Source organism: Octodon degus, unplaced genomic scaffold (genome assembly GCF_000260255.1).
Source record: "Octodon degus isolate 3935 unplaced genomic scaffold, OctDeg1.0 scaffold00098, whole genome shotgun sequence".
NCBI lineage: Eukaryota > Metazoa > Chordata > Mammalia > Rodentia > Octodontidae > Octodon > Octodon degus.
In genome coordinates, this window is record NW_004524674.1 from 5,700,399 (window position 1) to 5,722,976 (window position 22,578).

A 22,578-nucleotide genomic window follows, 5' to 3' on the forward strand; every position below is an offset into this window, starting at 1 on the left:
AAAAAAAAAAAAAAAAAAAATTAGAAATTACTGTCAGTTTTCTTCAGGAATTTGAGTGTAACTCAGTAGCTGAATATATAAAACACAAGACCCTGGGTTCCATCCCCAAGACCTCAAAAAAGAAAAAAAGAAAAAAAAAAAAAAAGGAAAAAAGGTGAGTGTAAAGCAGTTGTGTAGAAAAATGTAAAATTGTCCTTTTTTTTTTTTTTTTTTAAGACAGGTGTCTCTAAGTTACTAAATTGCCCAGGCTGAACTCAAGCCTCAGCCTCCCAGCTGCTGGGATGACAGGTGTAGGAAATGTCATCATTAAAAAGGATTTTTTTTGGGGGGGTTCTTTTTGAGACAGGGTCTCACTATGCAGTTCAGGCTGGCCTCGACTTCACAGCAATTCTCCTGCCTCAGCCTCCTGAGTGCTGGGATTACAGGCATGTGTGCCCCCAAACCCAGCCCTGAAAAGACATATTGACTAGAGGTAAAATAAAATGACTGCAACTTACTTGACAAGGCCTCAGCAATAAACAAAAGCAACAGATTATCAAATATGACAAAATGCTGTCCAAGGTTATATTACATTCTCAGCTCTCCAGCATGCTTGATACTTTTGTTTAAAAGCAAAGCAAAGCCCACCTCAGTTAGGAGTATAACAGCTGTACTATTTGCAGATGAGCTGAGACACCCCCACGCCCTCACCCTGCTCCTCTGTATGCAGCCAGAAGCACTAAGCCAGCTGAAAGCTACATCCTTGCTGAGAGAAGCCCCAGGCCAGGGCTGAGAGACCGCGGGGATGGGCATTTGAACCACTTTAACCTAAGCTAGGTCAGCAGTCACCCTATACAATGAAAGTTTATACTTTTCATGTGCTAGTTTTAAAGGTCAAGAGTGAGGTACCAAAAAGAAAAGTCTTTCAGAGTTGGAAAGATGTGAGATTTCCAACAGGGTTGAAAAGATGTGGAAATAAATCTGGAACAGGAGATGGATTCATTCCACTGAGGAGAAGTAGAAAGAGGAATCAGAGAGGCAAGACAAGCCAAGAGCTGGGACAAGGAGATGTCAGAACCCAGGAAGAAGCTGAAGGCTTGGGAGGCCATATCCTCTCTGAATTAGAAGAAAGACCGAGAAAGAAAGGTGGCCTGGGGCATCTGCCTGTCACTGAGCTTAAGGAGGCTGGGAGGGGCCTCTTGAGCAAACAGTTCACGGAGGGCTCCCAGCCAGTGTAGGGTGACAGGGAAGAGCAAAGATGGGTAAAAGGTATGAAGCAGGAGTGTGGCAGCAGCAGCAGGACCCACTCCATGATGCGAAAACAGACTGGTGACTAGGAGAACCACTTGGCAAAACAGGCAGGGACCAGAGGGTACGAGAACAGTTTTCAGAAGCCTTCGAAGTCAGAGATGCCTCCTACCACATGCTGCATACTGACAGAGCTCAGCAAGTTGGAGTGAGTGCATGGCTCTGTGTAAACATGCAGGGACTGGGCACTGTCAAAGAGCAACAGTTTAGGGAACAACTAAAGTTAGGATCCCGATTTTGCAGCCTTCTCTGTTTCTAGTTCCTCATCTGCTAAGTGGGACCGTGAGTTTCAAAGTCAAAATATAATAAGAAAAACTGATTCAAAGAGGAGCAGAGAATGCATACTAATGGAATGGGGGACAGAGAGAAGATACCTGAGCTCTCCCGGCCCAGGAACGCCTGAGTAAAAATCTCGCCGACCCAAGCTTGCAGCTCCAAGTCCTGCTGCACGGAATCATCACTGGGATAATAGTAGCCCACGATTTCTGAGACAAAGCTGCAGGGAAGAGATGCTGGTGCCTCTGGAGGAACCTGGGGCCTGGCTTGGCCACAACACCAAGGCCCACTACCACTCAGGTTGGGGAGAGGCGGATAGCCCGAGTCCACTGAGCATCCACGGCAATTCCAGTAGGAACCCGAGTATCCAGCCTTCCCTTAAGTCCCATCACCCACTCCAGAATCAAGAAAGCTCTGGGCTTCCTTCCTGAACTGAGAATCCACCGGAAAGAGTCTGTCTTGTGCTGTGTCCTCCCCTTCCCGGAGCTCAGCAGCCCTGAGGAGGGAGTCCTGCCTGCCTGCACCTGGCTGGAGTCACCAGCCATTCATTGCTGTTGGACAGCCCAACCCCCTTCTTCCCCTCTCCACTGTATTTCCCTGCATTAGACCCTCTATAGCTCACAGCTACCAGCCATTTCACAGGGGACCCCAAATCCAAATCCTACCCTTGGGCAGCCCCTATGCCGGCTGGAGTCTGGGGACACCTGGGATCCCCAACCCCAGGCGCCCCAGCTGGCATGGCACAGCCCTGGTGGGGCTAGAGGGCTGTCCTGCTGGACTCGCACCTCTCAATGGCTGCCCAGATCTTCAGGCCGTCATCGCGATAATAGTAGTTGGGAATAGTTAGGACACCACGGGCTCGCAGGCTATCAGGAAGGCAGAAATCGGTGTAGGTGAAGTGGGCTAGACCGGTCCTCATGAGGTAGAGGAGGCCGCACCTCCCGATGGACGTGACCTGTAGACACAGTACAGCTCGGCTCCTGGGCTGGCCCAACCTCCACCCAGGGCCCCAGGACCACACAGTGGCTTATGCTGTTAAGCAAGCCTCCCACACCATACAGGCCAGCCTCAAGGCAGACTGTGTGGGCTGCTGCCCTACTATGTGCATAGTAGAGCTCCTCAGATATTTGATAAAGATGGAACACACTGAAAGCCCAGCTCCTCTGAACGTAGTACTGGGCGGGGCAACCCTGCGGGCAAAACCGCAGCGCGACTGGGTGGAAGCAACGAGTGGAGCTCGTGGGTGGAGCAAGTGGGGAGGGCGGGGTTTGCAGGGAGGCGCAGGTGCAAATTGTGGACCGGTCCAGAGTTTGTGGGCGGGGCAAAGCACCTCGGGGGTGGGGTCAGAAGGGCAGTTCTCCCAGGGTAAGGAAGCCTCACCTGGTCCACGAGGCCCTCCGGATTGAGCAGCGTGGCCCTGGCAATGGTGTTTACCTGAAGCGTGTAGCGAGTGTGGGGAAGCAGGAGCTGCGAGCAGAATGAGGTCATGTGCGTCCAAAGTCAAGGCAGAAGGCCGCTTGGGCCCCTACCCACTTTGGTCCCTTCCGTGCTAGTACCGACCTTGAAGACTGGATGGCAGAGCGGCAGCTGACGCAGCGTGGCCATGGAGAAGGCCTCACACAGCAAATGCGTGCACAAAAAGTGCGTGTTGTTCTCGTGCACCAAAAACTCTGAGTTCCGCACCCATGTCTTGGCCAGCAGCCAGTCCCATTCGGAGTCGGTGGGCAGAAAGATGGGGCTATCGGGCCCGGGGGTCTGGCTGAGCTGTGAGCGACAGTAATAAGGAGGTGGGGCTAAGGCTGTTTGTTCCGGGAGCCCCGCCGCGGAACCCAGCCCCAAACTCACCTGGATGGCCAGGGGCAGCAGCGCCCCCTGGGGGTTGAGCCACAGCAGGCAGAGTGGGGCGGCCACGTATTGCTGGCGGCCGTTTAAACAGTGGACTGGGGCGTCAGCCAGGATCCAATAGTCAGCCAGGAAGATGTTGCCCTTCTGGAAAAGGCGCACAGAGGCTTACCGCGCTCTTCGTAACCGTGCTCCGATTCCCTCTCGGTTCTGGGCCACAGGAACGAGTTAAGGTCCCCAGTGCGGCCTCAGCAATTCTCCACGCCTGGGCTAAGAGCCATGCTAGGTACCGCACCCTTCCCAGAATGTGCAGACTGAGATCCAGATGAGTATCCAGAGCCTTGTGCAACCTGTCACCTGATCTCTCTCCAGCATCTCCAGAGGACAAGCCAGCATCCTCTGTCCTTTCACACCTGGTCCTTGCTACTGTCACCTCCCACTTTGAGATTTGACCTCAATATATTCAACAATAACAAAATCAACACACAGTGAGAATTCACTAACCTGCTGAAAATGTCTGAGACATGGCTGCCCCAGAGAGTAGGTCATGACCTACTGCCATGCCCCCAAAGTTCCTAGTCCTCCATGACTGCTCCAGCTACACCTCCCATTGGCCTGTTTTTCAGGCCTCAGCAGCTGGGACTTTCAAGGCTGCATCTGGCCCTAGTTCCTATCTGTTCAGCTTGAAAGGTGCAAGAACAGGCTGTACAGGAGATAAAGTCACGGGCCTAGGCCTTTCTTCCCTTGTCCACGTTCATCCCTCATCCATAATGGCCATCCCAGTTGCCTCCCTCCTATCAAGCCCACTACTGAGGCCCTCACCCACCTCTAGTTCTGTCTGCAGACAGGTGTCTGGTCCCAGCAAGGGGGCCACCATGTCATTGGTGACAGGCAGCTTGCTGGGCAAGCTGGAGAGGCAATGGAGCATGACAGGATTGACGCCATTAAGGTACTGGTACCCGAAGAAGTTGTCCTCACACCAGTGTTCTGTGACATACTCTAAGGAGCAAAAGAGAGGACTGTCAGGTCGGGAGATTACTTTCTTAGTTTTTGGTCCTACCCAGCCCTTTGTTCATCTATTTGGCTTAGGTTTTCTCCCAGTATCTTTATGAGGTAGATACATCTTTGATTGAATGCTGGACACTAAGGGTCTGAGAGATGGAGTGACTTGCTTGCTTGAGTGGCAGAGCAGAGATTTGAACCTAAGCCCTCTGGGACTGAGGATCCAGCTCACTGGCCCAAGTACTTGCCTAGCAAATGCAAGGTCCTGAGTTTGATTTTCAGAACAGAGAGAGAGAGAGAGAGAGAGAGAGAGAGAGAGAGAGAACTTCCTTCTGACCCCAAAGCCCAACATCAGGTGATAGGAGTAGGGAGTGAGTTGTGTGCTCCTAATCCGGATTCTTACATATTCTTACCCTTCCCATCAGAGGAGGCACCCAGGTCCCCAATCTGGGAGATGCCACCGGTGAAGCCAGGAGCATCTCCCATTCAACTCCATCCCCTGCCTCATTGTGCACACCTGTAGTGAAGGTCTTGTGGCACCAGAAGATATTCCGCATGTCATCCAGCTTCTTCCAGGAAGCCTTTCGGTCCAGCAACCCTCGAATCTTCATGCCCAAGGACCTGAAGGCAAAGGGAAGATGAGAATGTGTGCTGGGGGCTGTTGAAGCCACTGTGCCCCCAACCTGGAGAGAACTGAGGAGGTTGTCCCCTATAGTACAGGTGCCTAAGAATCCATGTGGGAAGTAAGCCTTGTACTCCAGAGGGGCTCTGCAGCCTGAGGAGTTCCTAGTTCAAATACAACCATCACTGGGAGGAGTGGCTGATGTCCCTAGTCCCTGGTGCAGACAAGCCACCTCAGTGGGGTTTTGGCTACTTTCTCCAAGTGTCCTTCTCATCATAAACCTTCACCCCACCTTACCTCTTGCCTACAGGACAAAACCCCAACTGTGAAACTTGGCTAGTCCGTGAAGAAGTTCCCCACCTGCCAGTTTCTGCCAACTTTTCTGCTGTTTCTCTCACTCTGTGCTCTAGGCAAGGCCAACCAGGGCCTGCTTTTGAAACATAACCAGGCACCTGTTTTGTATACGACTGGACTTGTGAAACTGGAGTTGGCAAGTGGAGGGATATGCCTTCTTTATGGATGTTTATACTGTTGTGTGGTTTGTTTTGCTTTGCTTTGTTGTTGATGGTGGTGGTGGTGATAGTGGTGGTGGTGTATGTGTGTATCATTTTAGAATGGAGGAAGAGGCTGAAATTGTCTTTCTCTCACTTCCAGGACTCTGTTACAGCTAGGTCTCTCCTAGAAAGCCATTTCCTACTATACGAGGTCTCTCTGTTCTAGATACATCTAAGCTACAGAGTCCTTTATGAGGCCTTGCCTGGCCCTCCCCAAAACACACATTTGGGTCTTCCACAAAACACTCACCTTTCCCTGCATGAAATTATAAAGGCAGGACACATATACCATCCTCCATTAGGCTGTGAGCTCCCTAAAGGAAGATCCCAGCTCTGTGCACCTCAACACATCCTGCTCCTGAGAACCACTCACCAAACGCGCTGAACCAAAAGGAAGGGAGCCCAGAATGTGCAGGTTTGTAGCAATCAGTCAGTAAGGCAAGGTGTACAAAGACATGACTGCGCCCTAAAGTCTATGGGCAACTGGGGAAGGCAGAGGGCAAAGGGGGGGGGGATTAATTATCTGACAGACGCAGGGCTGAGATCGCCTATATCACAAAGTACTTGCTTGCTCCTGTATAACCTTTCACTCAGTGCCTACAAACCAAAACCCAGAAGGTAACAAGAAGTGTCCAGGAATTCAACCATGACAGCAGAAGCTTAGGAGGCATTTTGCAAATACCCTCCACAAATGTCCTTCAGAAGCCTGGGCAGTCACCCCAACACTCCAAACAGCTCCCTGTCTCCACTGGCTCTTCTCAGAGCTCTCACTAGTGGTCCCTGTGGTCTCCCGGGCTCTTTCCTACTTATACCTCCATATCCATCTGGGAGCCTACTAAAGGGCACTCTCTGCCTTCTCAGATGCTCTTCTGACCCTTCAGACCTGCTAGGGCCTCAAAACCTGTTCCTTTTCTGAAGCCTGGGCCTGCATACTCTATCTACCCAAGATGCTCTTGAGCTCTTGTTTACCCCCATGCCTGTTCCCTGTCCCATTTATCCTTAGAAGGAATCATTCCGAGCACAGAAGTCAAGTGGGGCATGGTGGTGTGTGCACACCTGTCATCCCAGCACTCTGGAGGCTGAGGCAGGAGCATCACTTTGAGTTAGAGGCTAGCCTGGGCTACATAAGCATGTTCAAGGCTGGCCTATACTACATAGTGAGACTCTGTCTCAAAAAAAAAAAAGAAGAAGAAGAAGAAGGGAGGAGAGGAGAGGAGAGGAGAGGAGAGAGAAGAGAAGAGAAGAGAAGAGAAGAGAAGAGAAGAGAGAAGAGAAAAAAAAGAAAAAAGGAAAGAAAGAAAAGAGAAAAACAAAAACAGAAGTCTAGGAGATGAGCCTTGTCATGGCTTCCTCTGGGTCTCCACATGCAGCCCCTGCTCAGTTGGCCAGTCTCCTGTTCCCACTAAGCAATTAGTCAACTGTCCTTAACCTGTGTTTAGACTGTAGGACCTGCCTACTGCCCTCTTTTCTCACCATCAGAGCTACTCCCTGGACCCAGCTGACCCCTTTCCTCTCTAGGCATACAGGAGTTAACTGAACTGCCCCCTCCAGCCACATCCTTAGAGCCCCAGAGTTTATGTTTACTTAAACTTCTAATGGTCTCCTTAGCGAAGCTGTGAATTCCTCCCTGTTCAGAGAGAATTTTGTCTTAAGTAGTTAACTCATTTTCCTCAAAGTCTATGAAGTAAAGATAGATGCTATTTGTCATTTAACATGTGAGGAAATTATTTAGAGACTAAGTGAAAAGCAAGGGCATGCAGCTAGAAAATATTGGTTCCAGGACTTGAACCTGAAGTTGTCTAGCTTAAACTAAGGGCTAGACCTTTCTGTCTTACTGGCCATCACCCCAGTCCTTGAGGTCATGCTGTGCTGGACCAGATGCTTTAAGAAGCACAAAGTAGGTGGAGGGGAAGAGACCAAAGGCAAGGTCAAGGGAGATGTTTGGACAAGAGGGGGAGCCTGAGGGTGAATGGGAGGTGGAAACAGGGCCAGAGACATGAGGGGTGCATAAAGGGACAGGGCATCGAGCAAGGGTGTGGAGGGGGTGGTGGTCTCACGCAGGGATGGCATTGAAGAGCAATGAGGCTGTCTTGGTGGCTGAGTAACGGATGTTGGGCTCCATGTGCAGCAGGGACGGGATGTCAATTTTCATGGGGAATCCAGGCAGGTATCGATTACCAGGGCTGCGGGTGAGGGGAGAGGAAAGACAGAAGCCAGGCAGTGGGCCCTGCAGCCCTGGGCTCTCAATTCCTTCCCCGTGCCCAGGTTGCCCCTTGCTCCTGACTCATCCTCTGCCCTTTCTGCTCCAGACCTGAAATGACCTTCTCGCTTGCATCCTCTCTGCCGACCCCAGTCCCAGTCCCCTCTCTTCCTGACACTTGAATGGACTTGTATTTATTATAGCCCCCAACTCCCCCTTCCAGGCTGCTGGGTCTCATCCTTCTATCTTCCCCTCCACTTCACTCCCCTCTCCCTCCTACCTCAGTCCTCACCTGTCATCCTGTTCTGCACAAGGCATGGTCTTGGTCAAGGCAAATTTCTTGTCTGATTCCATCTCCTCAAAGCTGCTGACATCCACCATGCGAGGGAAGCCAGGGGCATAGATCTTCCAGCTGTCCGGGAAGAGGCAGACCAAGCAGAGATGGCAAGTCAAGCTTGAGAAAAAACAACTTTAGCTTTTTTATGTTTATTTTATTTGTTTATTGGTAATGGTATTGGGGATGGAACCCAGAGTGTTGCACTGTCACGGTACCTATTCCCTCCCTCCTTTTTGGAGATAAGCCCTCACTAAATTACTCAACTGCCCAAGCCATGTTCCAATTTACAACCCTCCTGCCCTAGTTTTCCATGCTGCTGGGATTACAGGCATGCACCACCACACCCACCCCAAGCTTCAAGTTTTGAAGATGCAATTTCAGATTAAAACTCCAGAGACCACTCATTTTCTAGGTATGTGACAAAAAATTGGATTTTATTCACAAATACATTGGGCTTCAAATTAGGATTTGCAGTGGGTGGAGAACTGAGTGCAGGGCCTTTCGATGCCACCAGGCTGCACTCCAGCCCTCAGGACAGCATTTGAGGAGGACATAAATGCCCACATTTATGGTTTAGAAGGAAGTTTGTACTGAGATTAAATCATGATGGGTTTGAGGAAGAGCCTGGAGAGGGAGGGAGACTGGTAAATACTAGACCAGAGTCCCTTGTGATGTTGGATGTGGGCTGCATCAGGGACATTGGGAGCTGAGTATGGAATAATTAACGATATGGGGTAGTTATTGGGGGTTTTCATATGTTTATCTTGTTTTCATTTTATTTGGGTGCTGGGAATGAAACTCAGGGCCTCATCTATTCTAGGCAAGTGCTCTACTGCTGAGCTATAGCTACATTTCTAAGCAGAGATAATTGCTGATGTTGGTTTCTGGGTCCAGACTCAGTGTCACTACTAGAATGCAGTTAGGTTTAAATGAGAGTCTTGACCAAAGTTGGGACCTCAAGGCTGGAACTGAGTCAGAGTTAGGAATAGTCTGATTAAGGCTGAGGTCAGAATAACCATGGGGAAATAAGTTAGATTAGGCCAACCTCACCGATAGCATTCTTGTCGGGCCTGGAGCTCACGCTTTCTGTGGTCCAGAAGAAGGGGGAGGGAGTCTTGACAAATGGTTCTCCCTGTGGGGAATAAAAATCATTCTTCATCTAAATCTGTTTTCACACCACATCTCCTCCTGCATATCTTGCCAAAATCCCTTGGAACCCAGTCCATAGCCACCTCCACGTGAGTTGGACGAGGGATGGCCTGTGCTCTTTGTCATTCATCAGGGATTTGAGACAACTGTACCCTGAAATTGTAACACTCCTCCTAACTGTTGCATGTATACCTTCTTTCTAAACTGGAAACTCTCTGAAGGCAGAAGTCACGCTGTATTTATGCTTTCTATTCCCAGCATTTTACGTGGTACCTGGCACATGCCCATAATGTGTACTTGATAAATGACTGGTGAATAAATGCATTTTGTGAAGCTTTGGATGGACCATGATGACAGGTGGGGTTTCACAGTGAAGTCTTTGAAGAGTTCACCACGGGCTGTGTGGCGATGCGCACATGCTTCACTTGGACCTAGAATGTCCATTTCTCATCCCTGAGACTCATCCCAGTGCACAGAACAGCCCTAATGTTGCCTTCACTGGCCAGACAGAGCAGGAGCCAGAACACATTGGAGCCAAGCAGCCTAGAAAATCCTCCACAAATTGAATAGGGGAACCTAATTCATTCCCCAAGAAACTTCATCTATGGTAGGAAAACCAGAAAGAAGGGACAGGGCATCTCCAGCTAACTTCTCTAAACACTGAGGAATCCTATTGAGGTCTAATTAGCTTGCAAGTTAATTTCTCCCTGAACACAAGAGGAATTCTCCAGGGAAGTCTATGGAAAGCAGACTGCTTGGCCTATGTGTGTTATGTTTATACGAGCATGTAAGTGTGCATATCTATGTGTGCTTCTGGGGGAGTTAATACTACCCCCAAAGTCCCTGCATTTCAGAGCTTTAATGACAAAACTTTCATAATGTATCCATCTTTTTGGGAGCCAACCCTATTCCCAGTAAGATGCTGGGAATACTGTGGACTTTGGGACACCCCATTCCTAATCTCAAAAGACTTCCACAGTACAGCACGGCACTCTGCTCCGGCCCACCTGTTCCTGGGCGCAGTTCCATGGTGCAGTACCCCTCAATCCACTGATAGCAGGGAAAGGGGATGATAGTGCCATCTGGGGCAGTGACAGTGATGCAGCTGCAGTACCAGGAGTCCTTTCGGAAGAATGCGAAGCGCTCCTTGTGTAGACGCAGTAGCAAGAGCTCGCCCAGCTCTGCTGAGCAGCGTACCTTGTACTTCTGCACCTGAGGCAAGCCATGGAGCAAGCAAGTGAGAGGCCCTGAACTGTCAAGGCCATCCTCACCCCCTGCAAGGCGCAGGACTCCCCGGTCTATGCCAATCCCTGTAGTGCCTCTGTATGAATAAGAAAAAGACAGGCCTCCAACCAGGAGGAAGCAGGATCCCTGGTGGTGTGTGAGCAGAGTGTCCCTGGATTTCCCTAGCCACCTTGGCCAGCAGGGCACCCTGGTGTAGCCACCAATAAAGAGCTGCACTGTAAGGCAGGCAGATCCCCTCCAGAGAAGAGGAAACCCAGGCTGGAAAGGAGAGGGGCTGGCTCAAGCCCCTGTCAATTATGGGAGGAACCAGGAAGCCAAAGAAAGTCCGGACCCCTGCCCAGTGCTCCTTCCTCTTCAGCCCCACCTGGGTAGGGTTTGTCATCCCAGAAAATGCAGAGAACCCAAAAAGAATGGTAACCAGGTCAATGTGAGCAAATCCTGGTTCAGCAGGGTTTGACAAGTTGGGCGGGAAAGCTCCACCCCTCCCTCAGGGTCTCCTAGAGCTCCTCTCCCACCTCTCTCCTTTACACTCACCGATCCCGGGGCGAAGTCTCTGCCCACTCGATCCAGCCGCTGCTTGGGGCTCTCTCCACACGTGCCCACCAGTGTGGCAGAGATGTTGTCCATCGTGCCAGCCTTCAGGTAGGAGCCAGTGGTCACACACAGGCGGTACACTGCCATGATGGGAGAGAAGGAAGGGTGCCCAGCAACGCCGACCTGGAGGAGGTGAGCCGCCCCGACAGGGTGGGCTGCTGGGTGGATGCGAGGGGGTTGGGGAAGGTAGGACTGAAGAAGGACCAGCTGCCTCCGGGATGCGCCCGAGCTCTCTCTCACTGAAGCTCCGGGCAGGTTGCTTTGGCTCACTCTCCCCACCCAGTCTTGCGCCCCAACACTTGTTTGCTTGCCTCTGGCACAGCCGGTCTCTCTGGCTGACTCAATAGATAAGTATCATAAGTCTGGGTCCACTGAGGAGGGAGGAACAAAATACTGAAAAGCAAGCAGGGAGGAAACGATGCCTATATGACTGGGATATACTAGCCTTCTGCCTAGTCAGGCCCTGACTGCTGGTCCAGGGCCCTCGTCGACCCACTCCCCAAGACCTTTTCTCTTTCTTTCTTTCTTTCTTTCTTTCTTTCTTTCTTTCTTTCTTTCTTTCTTTCTTCTTTCTTTTTCTCCGAATGCCTTCAGGGCAGGCTTGGCGGGCTTGAGTTGTGGGGATCGAACCACAGCAACCTGAGCCTGACTGCTTTGTTGAAGCAGCTACTTAAAGAACTGAGCTAAGGGGCAGCCCCCCCCCCAAGACTTTTTCTCCTGTCTCCCCATCGGAACTGTCCTACCTGTGACTCACCCGTGTGTGACTCACTAAGCACTCCTGAGCCACATTCAATCATACATCACAGGTGACTGCAGCCATGTGCAGGTGAGTTGTACACACATCTCAGCCTATGACAGGAGGGGCAGGAACAGCTCTGTTGCCACCCCACACATGCATTCCTTCCCCACGCTCAGGATCTGTCCCCCTCCTTTGGCACACCCGACCGAATGCAATCCCTCCCTCGCGCTAGGACCGCTCAGGAGACATAGTGGAGTCCTCGGCGCAAAGCGGGTGGAGGTCTCCTGCATTCTTTGCATTTCAGGTCTACCCTCGGCCTGCAGTTCTATGGGAGGGAATCCAGGTGCCCGAGGGATCGGAGATTTGGGTCACCGCCGCCCGGAAGCAACCTCCCAGCGTGGGAAGACCGAAGCGCGCAGCGGCCCCGTGCGGCCGGTCCCCACACTGCTGGCTACTGAATCAGCTTCCGCAGCGCCAGCTCCTGATCCCAGGTCCCAGCGTTCGCTGGGGAATGAGGCAGGAGGCGGAGAAATACAATCCGCCGCTTCAGAGTTAGTTACGGTTCCCTGGAGTCTGCTGTCCTTTGCGTTGACGTATGCTTGTTTACAGGTTCTGTAAAGAACTCTTTTAGGTAAGGGAAGAAAGACTCAAGCAAGAGCCCGGATAGCTCAGTCGGTAGAGCATCAGACTTTTAATCTGAGGGTCCAGGGTTCAAGTCCCTGTTCGGGCGTCTGTTTTTTTTCCCCCATCTGAAGGAAAAAGTTGTTAGGGAAATCATTAGATATACTGGGCTACTTCCAACATAGCAATCAAAAGTTATAACAAAAAATAGTAACCCTTTTTCAACAGAAAATGGTCTTACTTAATTTCTACAGTTGTGACGAGTAACAAGAAAGATTTTTTTCAACATTATGATCTTGATTCATTAATGGTTTTATTGTAACCTGACCAATTTATACTGTATATGTTTCATAAGGCACAAAGTTATATCTACATGCAGACTGACCAAACCAATTAACATCTATCACCTCAAAAATTTATTTGTGGAAGGAACATTTGAAATGTACTCTCAGCAGTTTTGAAATATATAATCCATAATTCTTAACTATAATTGCTATAATGTGTAATAAACATTGAAAACTTGCTTCTCCAGTCCACTTGAAGCTTTGTACCTTCTGACAACGATCATCGACCCCCTTGTCAGGCTCTCCAGCCTCTAACAACCCATCATTCCATTCTCCACTGCTGTGAGTGATTACTTTAAATTCCACAAATAAATAAGATCATCTGGTATTCATCTTTCTGTGCCTAGCATCATTTAAAATGATAAAGAGGGGATGTTTTAGAGTAGTATTTGCACAAACTATGTATGCGAATGCAAACTTTGTAGTAGCTACATCAAAAATTTTTTTTAAAATCAGAATATTAAGTTTAATAATATAGTTTACTTCATGAAATATCCCAAAATTTTACCTTGCTGTCAATAATTTTAAAATATTAATGAAATATTATCTTTTCCATAAGCCTTCAATCTTAGCAGCTGACAGTATATGATGATCCAAATTTCAGGTGCTCAGGAGTGGTGTCTACTATATATTTAGCACAATGATTATTTTGACAGGTGGAGGGGAACAGGCAAAATAGAATGTCAAGTAATGTATAAAGTTTCAGGGCTAAATAGGAAGAGGAGGTTCCATGGTGTAATGGTTAGCACTCTGGACTCTGAATCCAGCGATCCGAGTTCAAATCTCGGTGGAACCTTGGCTTTTTAAAAGTTTTTCCTATCGTGAAATATATTATTTGTTGCTATGTGATATCCTCTTTCCATGGAAAGGGTCTCAAGCCAAAAACAAGGAACAAACTTGTTCTTGTTTCACGCTAGGTAACTAAAATCACTACAACACACTGAGGAGAAAAATACAGAGAATCATTATTATATATTGTAATTTGTACTAATTGTGGGATAAGAATGTTTTATTTGAACATGTTAAAATGGAGATCAATTACAAAGCAATAAAAGTTATTTAGACAGTTTCTGTCACATCTTGGTTTGGGATATGGATGTAAACCTCATAGTGTTCCGTCTGAAAACCAAGAGAAAGTGAACAGTGAACTTGCTCCTAGGGTCCTCATAAAAAAAAAAAAAAAAGGAGGAAAACTCTGGCCTGGCAGCGGTGGGATTCGAACCCACGCCTCCGAAGAGACTGGAGCCTAAATCCAGCGCCTTAGACCGCTCGGCCACGCTACCTGCGTGAAAGCACAGGGTATCCGTAATCCTCCTAAGAGAGTAGAAGGCAGCAGTTAAGGTGAAAACTATTAAACTGACTTCCCTTTCCGCGTTTTTCAAATTAAGACTAGGGAATCATTGAGACCCTGGACCACGTAGCAAGAAAAGATGAGCCGGGGAAAACACACACAGAAATTTACAACAAAACAAGTTTATTTGCCACGGCCACATCTGAGAGTGCTGTGCGTTTGAAGCACTTCCCAAGCAGGCAGCCGGAGCTTTGCACGCTCGCTCGCTCTTGCGAGTTTGCTCTCCCTCCCTGTTTCTTGCACGCTTGTGCTTCCTCACTCCCACCTGGCCCACAGGCTTTGCGCGGTTTATCTCTCACCCCTTCCCCCCGCCCCCTACCCCCCACCCCCCGCCCCCAGCAGGCCTCAGAGAGCCTAACCTCGTGTTCCTGGCACGCCCCGCCCAATTTCCACGTGCACATACACCCTTATTCTGCTTCTTCATCATGCTACTGCCCGTAAGCTGTGAGACGCCGCCACCCGCCAGGTGGCTCTGTGGCGCAATGGATAGCGCATTGGACTTCTAGTAATGAATAAAAGCGATTCAAAGGTTGTGGGTTCGAATCCCACCAGAGTCGGTTTTATTTGAATAGGTTGTTTTTTTTTTGTTTTGTTTTGTTTTTTTTTTCCTTTCTTTTTTATCTGGCTTTTCTTAAAGGCCCGTCCCTTTCCCCCTACTCTATCTCTGTGTTTCCCAGTTGGTTTCAGACCTAACCTTAGTCTCCGCTCTGCTCTCTTTACTTACCTGTCTGCCCGGGACTTGGGCCATGCAGAGCAGGACTAGGGGTAGGAGACAGAAGGGAAGGAAAGTGGGCGTGGACGCCGAGATAAAGGCAGGCCCCTGGCTCCGGGACACACGGGGATTTAATAACCAGTTTATTCCATGCACTAGGGACTTGGGAAAGGCCTGGGACTGAACTGGGGCGGAGGGTACAATCCTAGGCGCAGGGTGGAGGGAGTCGGGGAAAAGGGATAGGAGTCAGGAAATATATATTTATATAGATACTCTAATATAGACCACATCTCACCCACGCGCTGAGCCCCCGCGCCCCGCTGCCCTCCCCGACACCTCGCCCGGGCGCCCAGATTCCTCTGCTGCCCTCGGGCTGGAGTCTCTACCCCACTCCCAGCCCCCACTCCCGCCCCCATCCCCGCAGCGCTCAGGGCCAAGGTCTCCAGAAAGCGGGTGGCGGGAGCGGCGGGGCCTTGGGCGCCCCGTCTTGTCTGTAAGGCGGCGGCGGCGGCGGCAGCAGTCCGGTGAGGGGCGCCAGCGCGCCAGAATCCCAGGCGCTAGGGGAGCAGAGGGATGGGGACCACGCGCAGCGCGGACTAGGGGGACCCTGGTGCAGCGCAGGGCCAAGGGCCGGTGCAGCGGGGTCCAGCGGTGGACGCGACACTGGGGGCCTCGGATCTACGGGCTCTGGCCGAGGCGGTTTGGGGCGCAGGTAGCCGTGCAGCGCGGAGAACAGCTGGGCGCGGGCGGCCGGGCTGGCGTCGTGCGCGAAGGCCGCCAGGCGGAGCAGGCACTCGCGGAAGCCGGACAAGTAGCAGCTGGCGAGCGCCTCGGCGTCCTGGGCTGGGAATCGGGGAACCCCTGGAGCCACCGCGGCGGGAGCGGCCAGCGGGAAGACAGACGGGCGGGGCAGGGACCCAGCAGGGGTGAGGGGAGGGGCGGGGCGCGGAAATACCGAGGTCGGACGGGCGCACAGAGACAGGAAGCCAGAAGATGGACAGAGAGAAAAAAAATGAGAGAGACACAGACAGACACGCGCGGGTATTATTAACCTGGCCTAGTAGCAAAGCCTGCCACTCCCCAAGCCCACCGTCCACCTCAGGGCTGCCCCGCTTCCCCAGCCGAGCCTCCGGGGTCCCCCCAACCTCCGCTGCCCCTCCCCCGCTCTGTACCCGGGGGCTCCACCCGGCTTCGCTCCCTCAAGTAGCCCACGGCGAACTCCAGTATCTCCGCTTTCTCCAACTTCGGGTTCCGGAGGTTCTACAGACGCGAGGGGAGGGCGCAGAGACAGAAAGGGGTGGGGAGAGAGGGGGAAAGTGGCAGGGAGAAGAAGGGAGGGGCAGATACGGGAGCTGGCGGTGGCCCCAGAACGCGTGACCGGATATGAAGTGAGATGACCACGGATGGTCCTGTCCCACCCCGAGACGAAACCGTCCAAGCCGAGGGCATGGGACCAGTACCCAGTGTGTGAGGAGGGGGATGGAAAGGGCTACCCAGGGAGGGAAAACCACCTGCCGAACTGAAGCTGGATGATCTGGGGTGCAAGGGAGGGGAAGAGGACTTTTAGAGAGACTCGGGGTGAATGACCCACCCTGGGAGCGAAATTTACAGAACCAGACGGGAAACTTACAGACCCGGCATTCTGAGAACCGGGGAAATCAGGAATGAGATCCCAAGGGCCAGGCTCGGGTCAGAGCCGGGCTAGCCCTTCCAGACTATAGACTACGTCCCTCCCCCGGTGGGAAGCCCCGGGACGGGGGAATCGGATCCTCAGGGGTCCGGACCTAGCGGAGGGACTGACCTGGTCCCGGGTCCGCTCCAGCAGTAGAAGCCGTAGCTCTTCCAGGCTGCGGTTGATGCGGTCCCGGCGCCGCTTCTCCACTAGCGGCTTCAGCATCTGCGACCAGCGGGAAAGGGAGAGCGGGCCGACGGGACCGAGACTCAGCGCCGCCGGCCCGGCATCCGGATCCCGCCGCTGGGAAAGCCTTCTTCCACTTTCCCAGGACCCCAGTTTGCCTAGGCAGGGCCCATCCCATCCCTCTCCACGCCCCCTCCCACCGCCCCTGGGATCCCTTGCTGAAGCTCGCCTCCTCTCTCTCTCTCGGGTCTTCTGTATTCTCCTCTGAGTCTCGTCCTCCCTCCTCCCCATTCTGCGTCTCTCCTCTTTTCTCTCTACGTCTCCGTCTTGTGCAGTCTTTCCGCCTCAGTGCAGAACTCTGGGGACCCTCTTTGTGCCCAGGCAAGAGCATTGCACTGTACGGGACTCAGAGTGGGTGGCCCTGAGTGTGGAAAGGGGGACACATAGAGCGACCGCTCCCCTCGTCTCCCTCAAACCGGTCTAGGCCGTCCCCCTTCTCCACTGCTTTTCCTGAAATCTTCCAGCGGAACCTCTGGGACCCATCCCCAAGGCTTTCTGCAGGGGCTGCTCTGGGTCAGCTCTGGTTCACAATCCCAGTGGAGCTAAGGCCTGTTCACTCTTCTCTTCTCTTCTCTGCTCTTCTCTGCTCTTCTCTGCTCTTCTCTTCTCTTCTCTTCTCTTCTCTTCTCTTCTCTTCTCTTCTCTTCTCTTCTCTTCTTTTCTCTTCTCTCCACTCCTCTTCTCTCCTCTCTCTCGTCTCTTTCCTCTCTCTTTTTTCTCTCTTCTCTCTTTTTTCTTCTCTGCCCCCTTCCTCCCTTCTCTCCCCAGTTTCTCTCCTTGGCTCCCTCTTGCTTTTTTACTGAAATTCTGGTCTTCCCTACTCCACACTCCCATGAGGTGCCTCAGTACCCAAGCCGCTAGAACCCTGCTTCTGCCTTGTTCTCTTCTTCACCAAACTTTGCAGCTTCCTTTCCAGCGCCTGGTTCCTTGGATCCTCCCCACCGGGCACCTCTTCCCTTTCAGTCCTGTGTCCCCATCTTCACCCTTGATCCACGGTGTCAGGGCCCAAGTTCCCAGGCCGGACCGAGGATCTCTGCTCCCTCCCCTCCCGCCTCTCACCTTGGGGCCGTCCCTATTCTCAGCTTTATCTCGGGTGACCATTGTTCCTCCGGACCCTGGCGCGAACCTAGGCTGTGCTTGCGTTGGTCCTTATATCCCGCTGCACGGAGTAGGAGGGATAGGTCACGGCCCCGCCCCCTTCGGCAGGCACCTGGATCCTGCGGGGCCAAGACCCCGGGCACGAGGCTCCCGGAAAGGCAAGGAGGGAAGGGGGGATGGGAAGGAGAGGAACTGGCCTGAGAATGTGGGAAATAAAGGCCGAATAGGCACCGGCTGGTTTAAGGACCATAAGGCTGTATAATGAGGCGGGGATACAGCTTAGCGGAGAATGGGGAGATGCAGTTTCAGTGTTTGGGGACAGAACTCAGAGGTGACATTCAGAGAGCTTTCCTAGAGCTGCAGCTTTCTTAGAGGATCACCGTTACCCCCACGAAAACGTAAATAAAATCATCACCCCTCAGCTTTTAGGCTAAATAATGTAAACTGTCACCCAAATTCCCCTCCTGGCCAATACAGGGAATAACTGCGAACCCTGATTCAGCTGGGGCTACCTGGTAGTGCAAGAGGTACACTGTTCAGTTCTCCCTTATCTGGGAGCGCTGGCTGTGTGCACAGGGGCTCAAGCAGAAGTGCACAAGAGGTCTGGCTCAGCCCTGCAGATCTAGTGAGAAAGGCGATGTGTCATTAAGCTATTATAAAAGCAAAGGGGATGGGTGCTCCAGGAAAAGGATTTCCTTGGGAGAGCATGGGGCGCCTCAAGGAAAAAGGATCAAATCTTTAAAATCAGAGTAGGAATAGAAAGAACTTTCTACTTTCAAGTATTTAGTTCAAGATTTAACTCAGGAACGTAGCTAATGGGACACCTCATACATGAGTGCCCTTGTCACTTGCATTTGGAGGCCCTTCCTAACTATAGTAGAGCAGGGAGCACGCAGTTTTGCTAAAGGCATAAGAAAGGGATACAAAAAAGTGATCAACACCAACCTTAAACCAACAGCATAACCCTGTCCAGGATGCGTGAACACTTGATGATTTCAGGACGAAGTGCCTGAGAAAAAAGATAAGTCAGAGACTTAATGGGACAAAGAGTGCCTCAGAAAAGTACACAGAAAGAAAGAGTTACAAACCGAAGAAACGAGGGCGGGTTTCCTCCAAGCCCTTCTTCCTTCACCCGCTCCACAATTTGATTGTTTTTCGAAGAAAGAAAGAAAGAGCCCGAACCAGGAGGGCTCCAGTTCTTGAGGAAGGGGTTCCCATTTGGGATCAGGGCCCCCAGTTTATCCCGCCTCCCCTGCCTCCGCCAAATGGGAGGGCAGATGTGTAGCCTCAGCAGCCCCCGCCGCCCCCCTCCTTGGGAACCTGGGCTCGAGTTGAGTTTTTCTCACTTGCACGCGAGGCTTGGGGCCCTGAGCTGTTAGCACCCGGGTGTGGGGCCGCCCCTAGCCATATGGAGTGGGTTTATGGCCGTGTGGCCGGATCCAGGCGGGAGAAAGAATGACCTGGAGCCCCACCTACGTGAACCATTGCTGGCGGTCTTTCTCTGAGGTTGCGGCCTCTGCTGTCCGCCCAGTGACGTTAGCCTCTGCTTCCTACAAAGGTAGAACTAGAAGCAGTCTACTCGTTCTGTGCATTGGTGGTTCAGTGGTAGAATTCTCGCCTGCCACGCGGGAGGCCCGGGTTCGATTCCCGGCCAATGCAGGTTTCGCTTTTACTTGGCTTCAATGCAGCTTCATTTTGTTTTTGCCCCTTCATGGGAAAAAAATTCATTTGCTCATATTTTTAAATCATACTTTTAATATGATATCTTTGTTTATTTCTATCTACTATTTTGTGTAGTCTTTCGACTCTTGCAAAGTTCGAAGCTCCGAATCTAAGGATTTCTTAGGTCCCACAGGCCCCTCCTCCCAGTTTGAGGGTCCTGCAGCCTCCATACTCCTCCCATCACCCCCGGCCCGCACCTCTATAGGCGTGACCCTGAGAAAGGACGCGCCACTAGGATCCCCACCCCGGGGGGTCCTCTCGACCCTCGGCGGGGTGGGATGTTCTCCCTGCCCCCACACTCTAAATCCCTCCCTCTTCTTTCCACCTCTCTTCCACTCCTTATTTTCTGTTCTCTGAAGAGCACTTCCTTTTCCCCTGGACCTGGGCCTTTTTTGTTTAGCAGTCGTTTGGATCTCTGAAGGCCTCTCAGTGACTCCATCGCTCCGTCTTTCTGAATCTCTTAGCGACTGCTGTTCGGGGTCCCTTTGCTCCCAGTCTTTAGTGGTCTCTACGGCCTCTGCTTCTGTTTTCCAAGTCCGACCCTCTCGGACCTCTCGTCCTGCTCCCCAGCTCTCTCTGCCTGTGTGTGTGTCTCTGCATGTCTCCGGTCTCTGTCGCCGCCCAGGACTCTGCGCTCCCACGCTCCGGCTGACCCCAGGGAAGCTCGCGCACTGACACCTCCACGCTCCCAACACCTCCCCGCCCCGTCCCGCCCCTTCCCGGCCGCTTTGATCCAGCACGCGTCGCGCTGGCAGGCGCGCAGGAGGGGCGCGGCCACCTGCGGAGGCCACTTGTGCGCGGGACCGGGGGCGCGGGTCCCACACTCCGCCGCCGGCTTCCGCTCCCTCCCGGCGCGTTCCGCCCCTCTCCGAGCCGCTCTTCCTGGTGCTGTCTTTGGCTGCCGAAGCCGGGTCGGTTCTATCGCTGTCTCTGTTCCTAGATTCTGCCTCCTACCTCTTTCAGCCTTTTTCATCTGGGTCAGAGTCTGGATCTGTCAGGATTGTGTCTGGGGCAGGCCACGCTCTCCTCTGGACTCTAAGCCTTGACAGAGGTCCCCGAAAGAACTTATAAAACACTAAGCATCTGGGGGCGCAGCTGCTGCGTTTATTCACTAAATTGATGTGTTTATTCAGTGCATCTTGTACATTGAGAATTGTTAGGTATAGAAGACATATCCAGTCTGGGCGTTCCTGGAGCTTACATTACAAAAGGAAGAGAGAAAATAACCAAGAAAACAAAATATTACGGGATAATGTCAAATGGTTATAAGGCTGGAGCTCCACCCACGTGAACCCTTGCAGGCCATCCCACCCTGGTAATGACACAGTAGGGTATAGCATGGCGCTGTTGAAGTCTTGGTGGGCAGGAAGAAGTGGTCTAAGAAGAGGTGATAATGGGACCCTATGCTGTCAACTTGGAGTCCGGGTAAAAGAGCAGCTTCAAAGGCCATGAGATAGAGGGCTTTGGTGGGAGCCACAGAAAGAAGGCCAAGGAATCTGGGCTAGAGAATTTGGGAGTAGCAGAGGTAGGACAGGAGAGGCATGGCCGGTCGCACAGAGCCACGGAGGCCCCTAAGGCACTTGGGTTTTAGTCTAAGAACAGTGGGAAGCCAGCAGAGAATCTTCACCAGGAAAGCTGTGCTCTGACTTCCGTCTCAAAGATCATTTTGGAGCTAGGCATAGTGGTACTGGCCTCCTCAGAAGGCTGAAGCAAAAGGATTGTTGAGCCCAGGAGTTCAAGGCCATAGTGAGACACCTCACTCCCATCTCCCAAAAATAAATAACTTTGGGGTCCTATGTTGGTCCACTTGGGAGAAGCTTTATCTTTCCCAAGCCCACGGACCCACACCTGATGTACCCCCCTCACTGTAGGAGAGAGGTTTCCCCTGCTTCCCTGTTTTCTCCACCATGCTGGTATCTACCCACCCTCACCAGTATTCCCATCAGCACCAAAAGTACTTTGAACCATCTGAAGAGAGAGACATGAAATCCTCATTTTGAAAAGCAGAAAAGCTATCCAGGCCACGAGTATAGGCATTGTAAGCATGCTGAGAGCCCATCAGCGATGCGGTTCACGGGCACGGGTCAGATCACCAAGAAGCTAATGAAATCCAGGAATTCTTCCTAACACAAACCCAGGGGAAGGCTTCAGCGAGGTGTTCACAGGGCCAGGAGCTTCTGTAAATTTCTCAAACATTAGCTCTTTCAACCACAAGCACTCTCTTTCTACACCTTCCACCCCCACTTCACCCCCACTACTCTCCCCCATCAACCCCTTCCCCGTCCCAGCTGCCTCTCCACTGTGCTCTTGCCCTGGTTTTGGACTTGGGGGTCTGGTAATGGAGAAGATGAATTGGAGAGACATTGGATTTGCAGTTTCCTGGGATATATTCCCATAATTTGCAATCATTTTCACATATCCTTGCCTTAGCCTAGCCACCTGGTGTAGGCGTGGCTTCCAAAAGGCTACTGTCATGGTTCCCAGTTGTGAGGGTATAGAGCGAGACAGCACCTGTGATATGACAGTGTCGAGTGGGTGGCTCTTGACACTGTAAGTGCCTAAGTGGTAGAGGAGAAGCAAAATTTGAAATAGAGCCAACAGCCAACAGCTACTCTGTGGAAAGTATTATTATAGAGATATGTAGGCATACCTTACTACAAGTAAGGTATTTTTCTGGACTTGGTGGCATCTGACCTTTTTTGTTATTGTTGTTGAGACAGTATCTCATGAAATTTCTAACCTTCCCAGACCCAGACTGGCTTGAACTTGTGATCCTCCTGCCTCAAAATGCTGGGATTTCAGGTATGTGCTACCATATCTGTCTCTTATATTTTCTTTTCTTTTCTTTCTTTCTTTCTTTTTTTTTTTTCCAGAACCAGAGATTGAACTCAGACCCCTGTACTTGCCAGGCAAGCACTTATTCTACTGAGCCATCTCCCCAGCCCCTATTTTCTTTCTTTCTTTC

The 22,578-nt window shown here is 51.6% G+C and overlaps 2 protein-coding genes and 5 non-coding genes across 7 annotated transcripts in view; 4 read left to right on the forward strand and 3 right to left on the reverse strand.

The window, feature by feature from the left end:
* The window catches only part of Aloxe3 (arachidonate lipoxygenase 3), a 22,821-nt gene extending 11,258 nt beyond the window's left edge, over positions 1 to 11,563 (reverse strand). The window contains exons 1-12 of the mRNA XM_004638440.2: positions 11,049 to 11,563; positions 10,277 to 10,481; positions 9,171 to 9,252; positions 8,076 to 8,195; positions 7,641 to 7,766; positions 4,925 to 5,028; positions 4,232 to 4,404; positions 3,409 to 3,552; positions 3,124 to 3,327; positions 2,944 to 3,030; positions 2,349 to 2,518; positions 1,662 to 1,783 (exon numbers count right to left, since the gene is read on the reverse strand). Of these exons, the coding sequence (XP_004638497.1) occupies positions 1,662 to 1,783; positions 2,349 to 2,518; positions 2,944 to 3,030; positions 3,124 to 3,327; positions 3,409 to 3,552; positions 4,232 to 4,404; positions 4,925 to 5,028; positions 7,641 to 7,766; positions 8,076 to 8,195; positions 9,171 to 9,252; positions 10,277 to 10,481; positions 11,049 to 11,195 (1,684 nt within the window). The 5' untranslated portion in view covers positions 11,196 to 11,563. The remainder of the gene's footprint in view (positions 1 to 1,661; positions 1,784 to 2,348; positions 2,519 to 2,943; positions 3,031 to 3,123; positions 3,328 to 3,408; positions 3,553 to 4,231; positions 4,405 to 4,924; positions 5,029 to 7,640; positions 7,767 to 8,075; positions 8,196 to 9,170; positions 9,253 to 10,276; positions 10,482 to 11,048) is intronic.
* Positions 11,564 to 12,504: 941 nt separating this feature from the next.
* Trnak-uuu lies at positions 12,505 to 12,577 on the forward strand. Its single transcript has one exon. It is a non-coding gene; the product is annotated as a tRNA-Lys (tRNA).
* Positions 12,578 to 13,536: 959 nt separating this feature from the next.
* On the forward strand, positions 13,537 to 13,608 carry Trnaq-cug. Its single transcript has one exon. It is a non-coding gene; the product is annotated as a tRNA-Gln (tRNA).
* A 405-nt stretch (positions 13,609 to 14,013) lies between these two features.
* On the reverse strand, positions 14,014 to 14,095 carry Trnal-uag. The gene has a single exon. It is a non-coding gene; the product is annotated as a tRNA-Leu (tRNA).
* A 536-nt stretch (positions 14,096 to 14,631) lies between these two features.
* Positions 14,632 to 14,720, forward strand: Trnar-ucu. The gene is given in 2 exon segments: positions 14,632 to 14,668; positions 14,685 to 14,720. It is a non-coding gene; the product is annotated as a tRNA-Arg (tRNA).
* Positions 14,721 to 14,805: 85 nt separating this feature from the next.
* On the reverse strand, positions 14,806 to 19,520 carry Hes7 (hes family bHLH transcription factor 7). The gene is made up of 5 exons (XM_023723355.1): positions 19,238 to 19,520; positions 18,837 to 18,900; positions 16,677 to 16,772; positions 16,048 to 16,135; positions 14,806 to 15,736 (listed from the first exon to the last, which is right to left on the reverse strand). Exons 3-5 carry the CDS (start codon positions 16,770 to 16,772, stop codon positions 15,303 to 15,305), a joined length of 618 nt encoding a protein of 205 aa, XP_023579123.1. The 5' UTR covers positions 18,837 to 18,900; positions 19,238 to 19,520; the 3' UTR covers positions 14,806 to 15,302.
* Positions 19,480 to 19,550, forward strand: Trnag-gcc. Its single transcript has one exon. It is a non-coding gene; the product is annotated as a tRNA-Gly (tRNA).
* The last annotated feature ends 3,028 nt before the right edge of the window (positions 19,551 to 22,578 follow it).

Excerpts from the sequence above, each read along its gene's own strand:
- Hes7 (XM_023723355.1), bottom strand. The coding sequence starts at position 16,772 with ATGCTGAAGCCGCTAGTGGAGAAGCGGCGCCGGGACCGCATCAACCGC. Across the intron at positions 16,136-16,676 it reads TGGAGCGGACCCGGGACCAG|AACCTCCGGAACCCGAAGTT; the intron begins GTCAGTCCCTCC and ends TCGCGTCTGTAG. Across the intron at positions 15,737-16,047 it reads AAGCCGGGTGGAGCCCCCGG|GGGTTCCCCGATTCCCAGCC; the intron begins GTACAGAGCGGG and ends CGGTGGCTCCAG.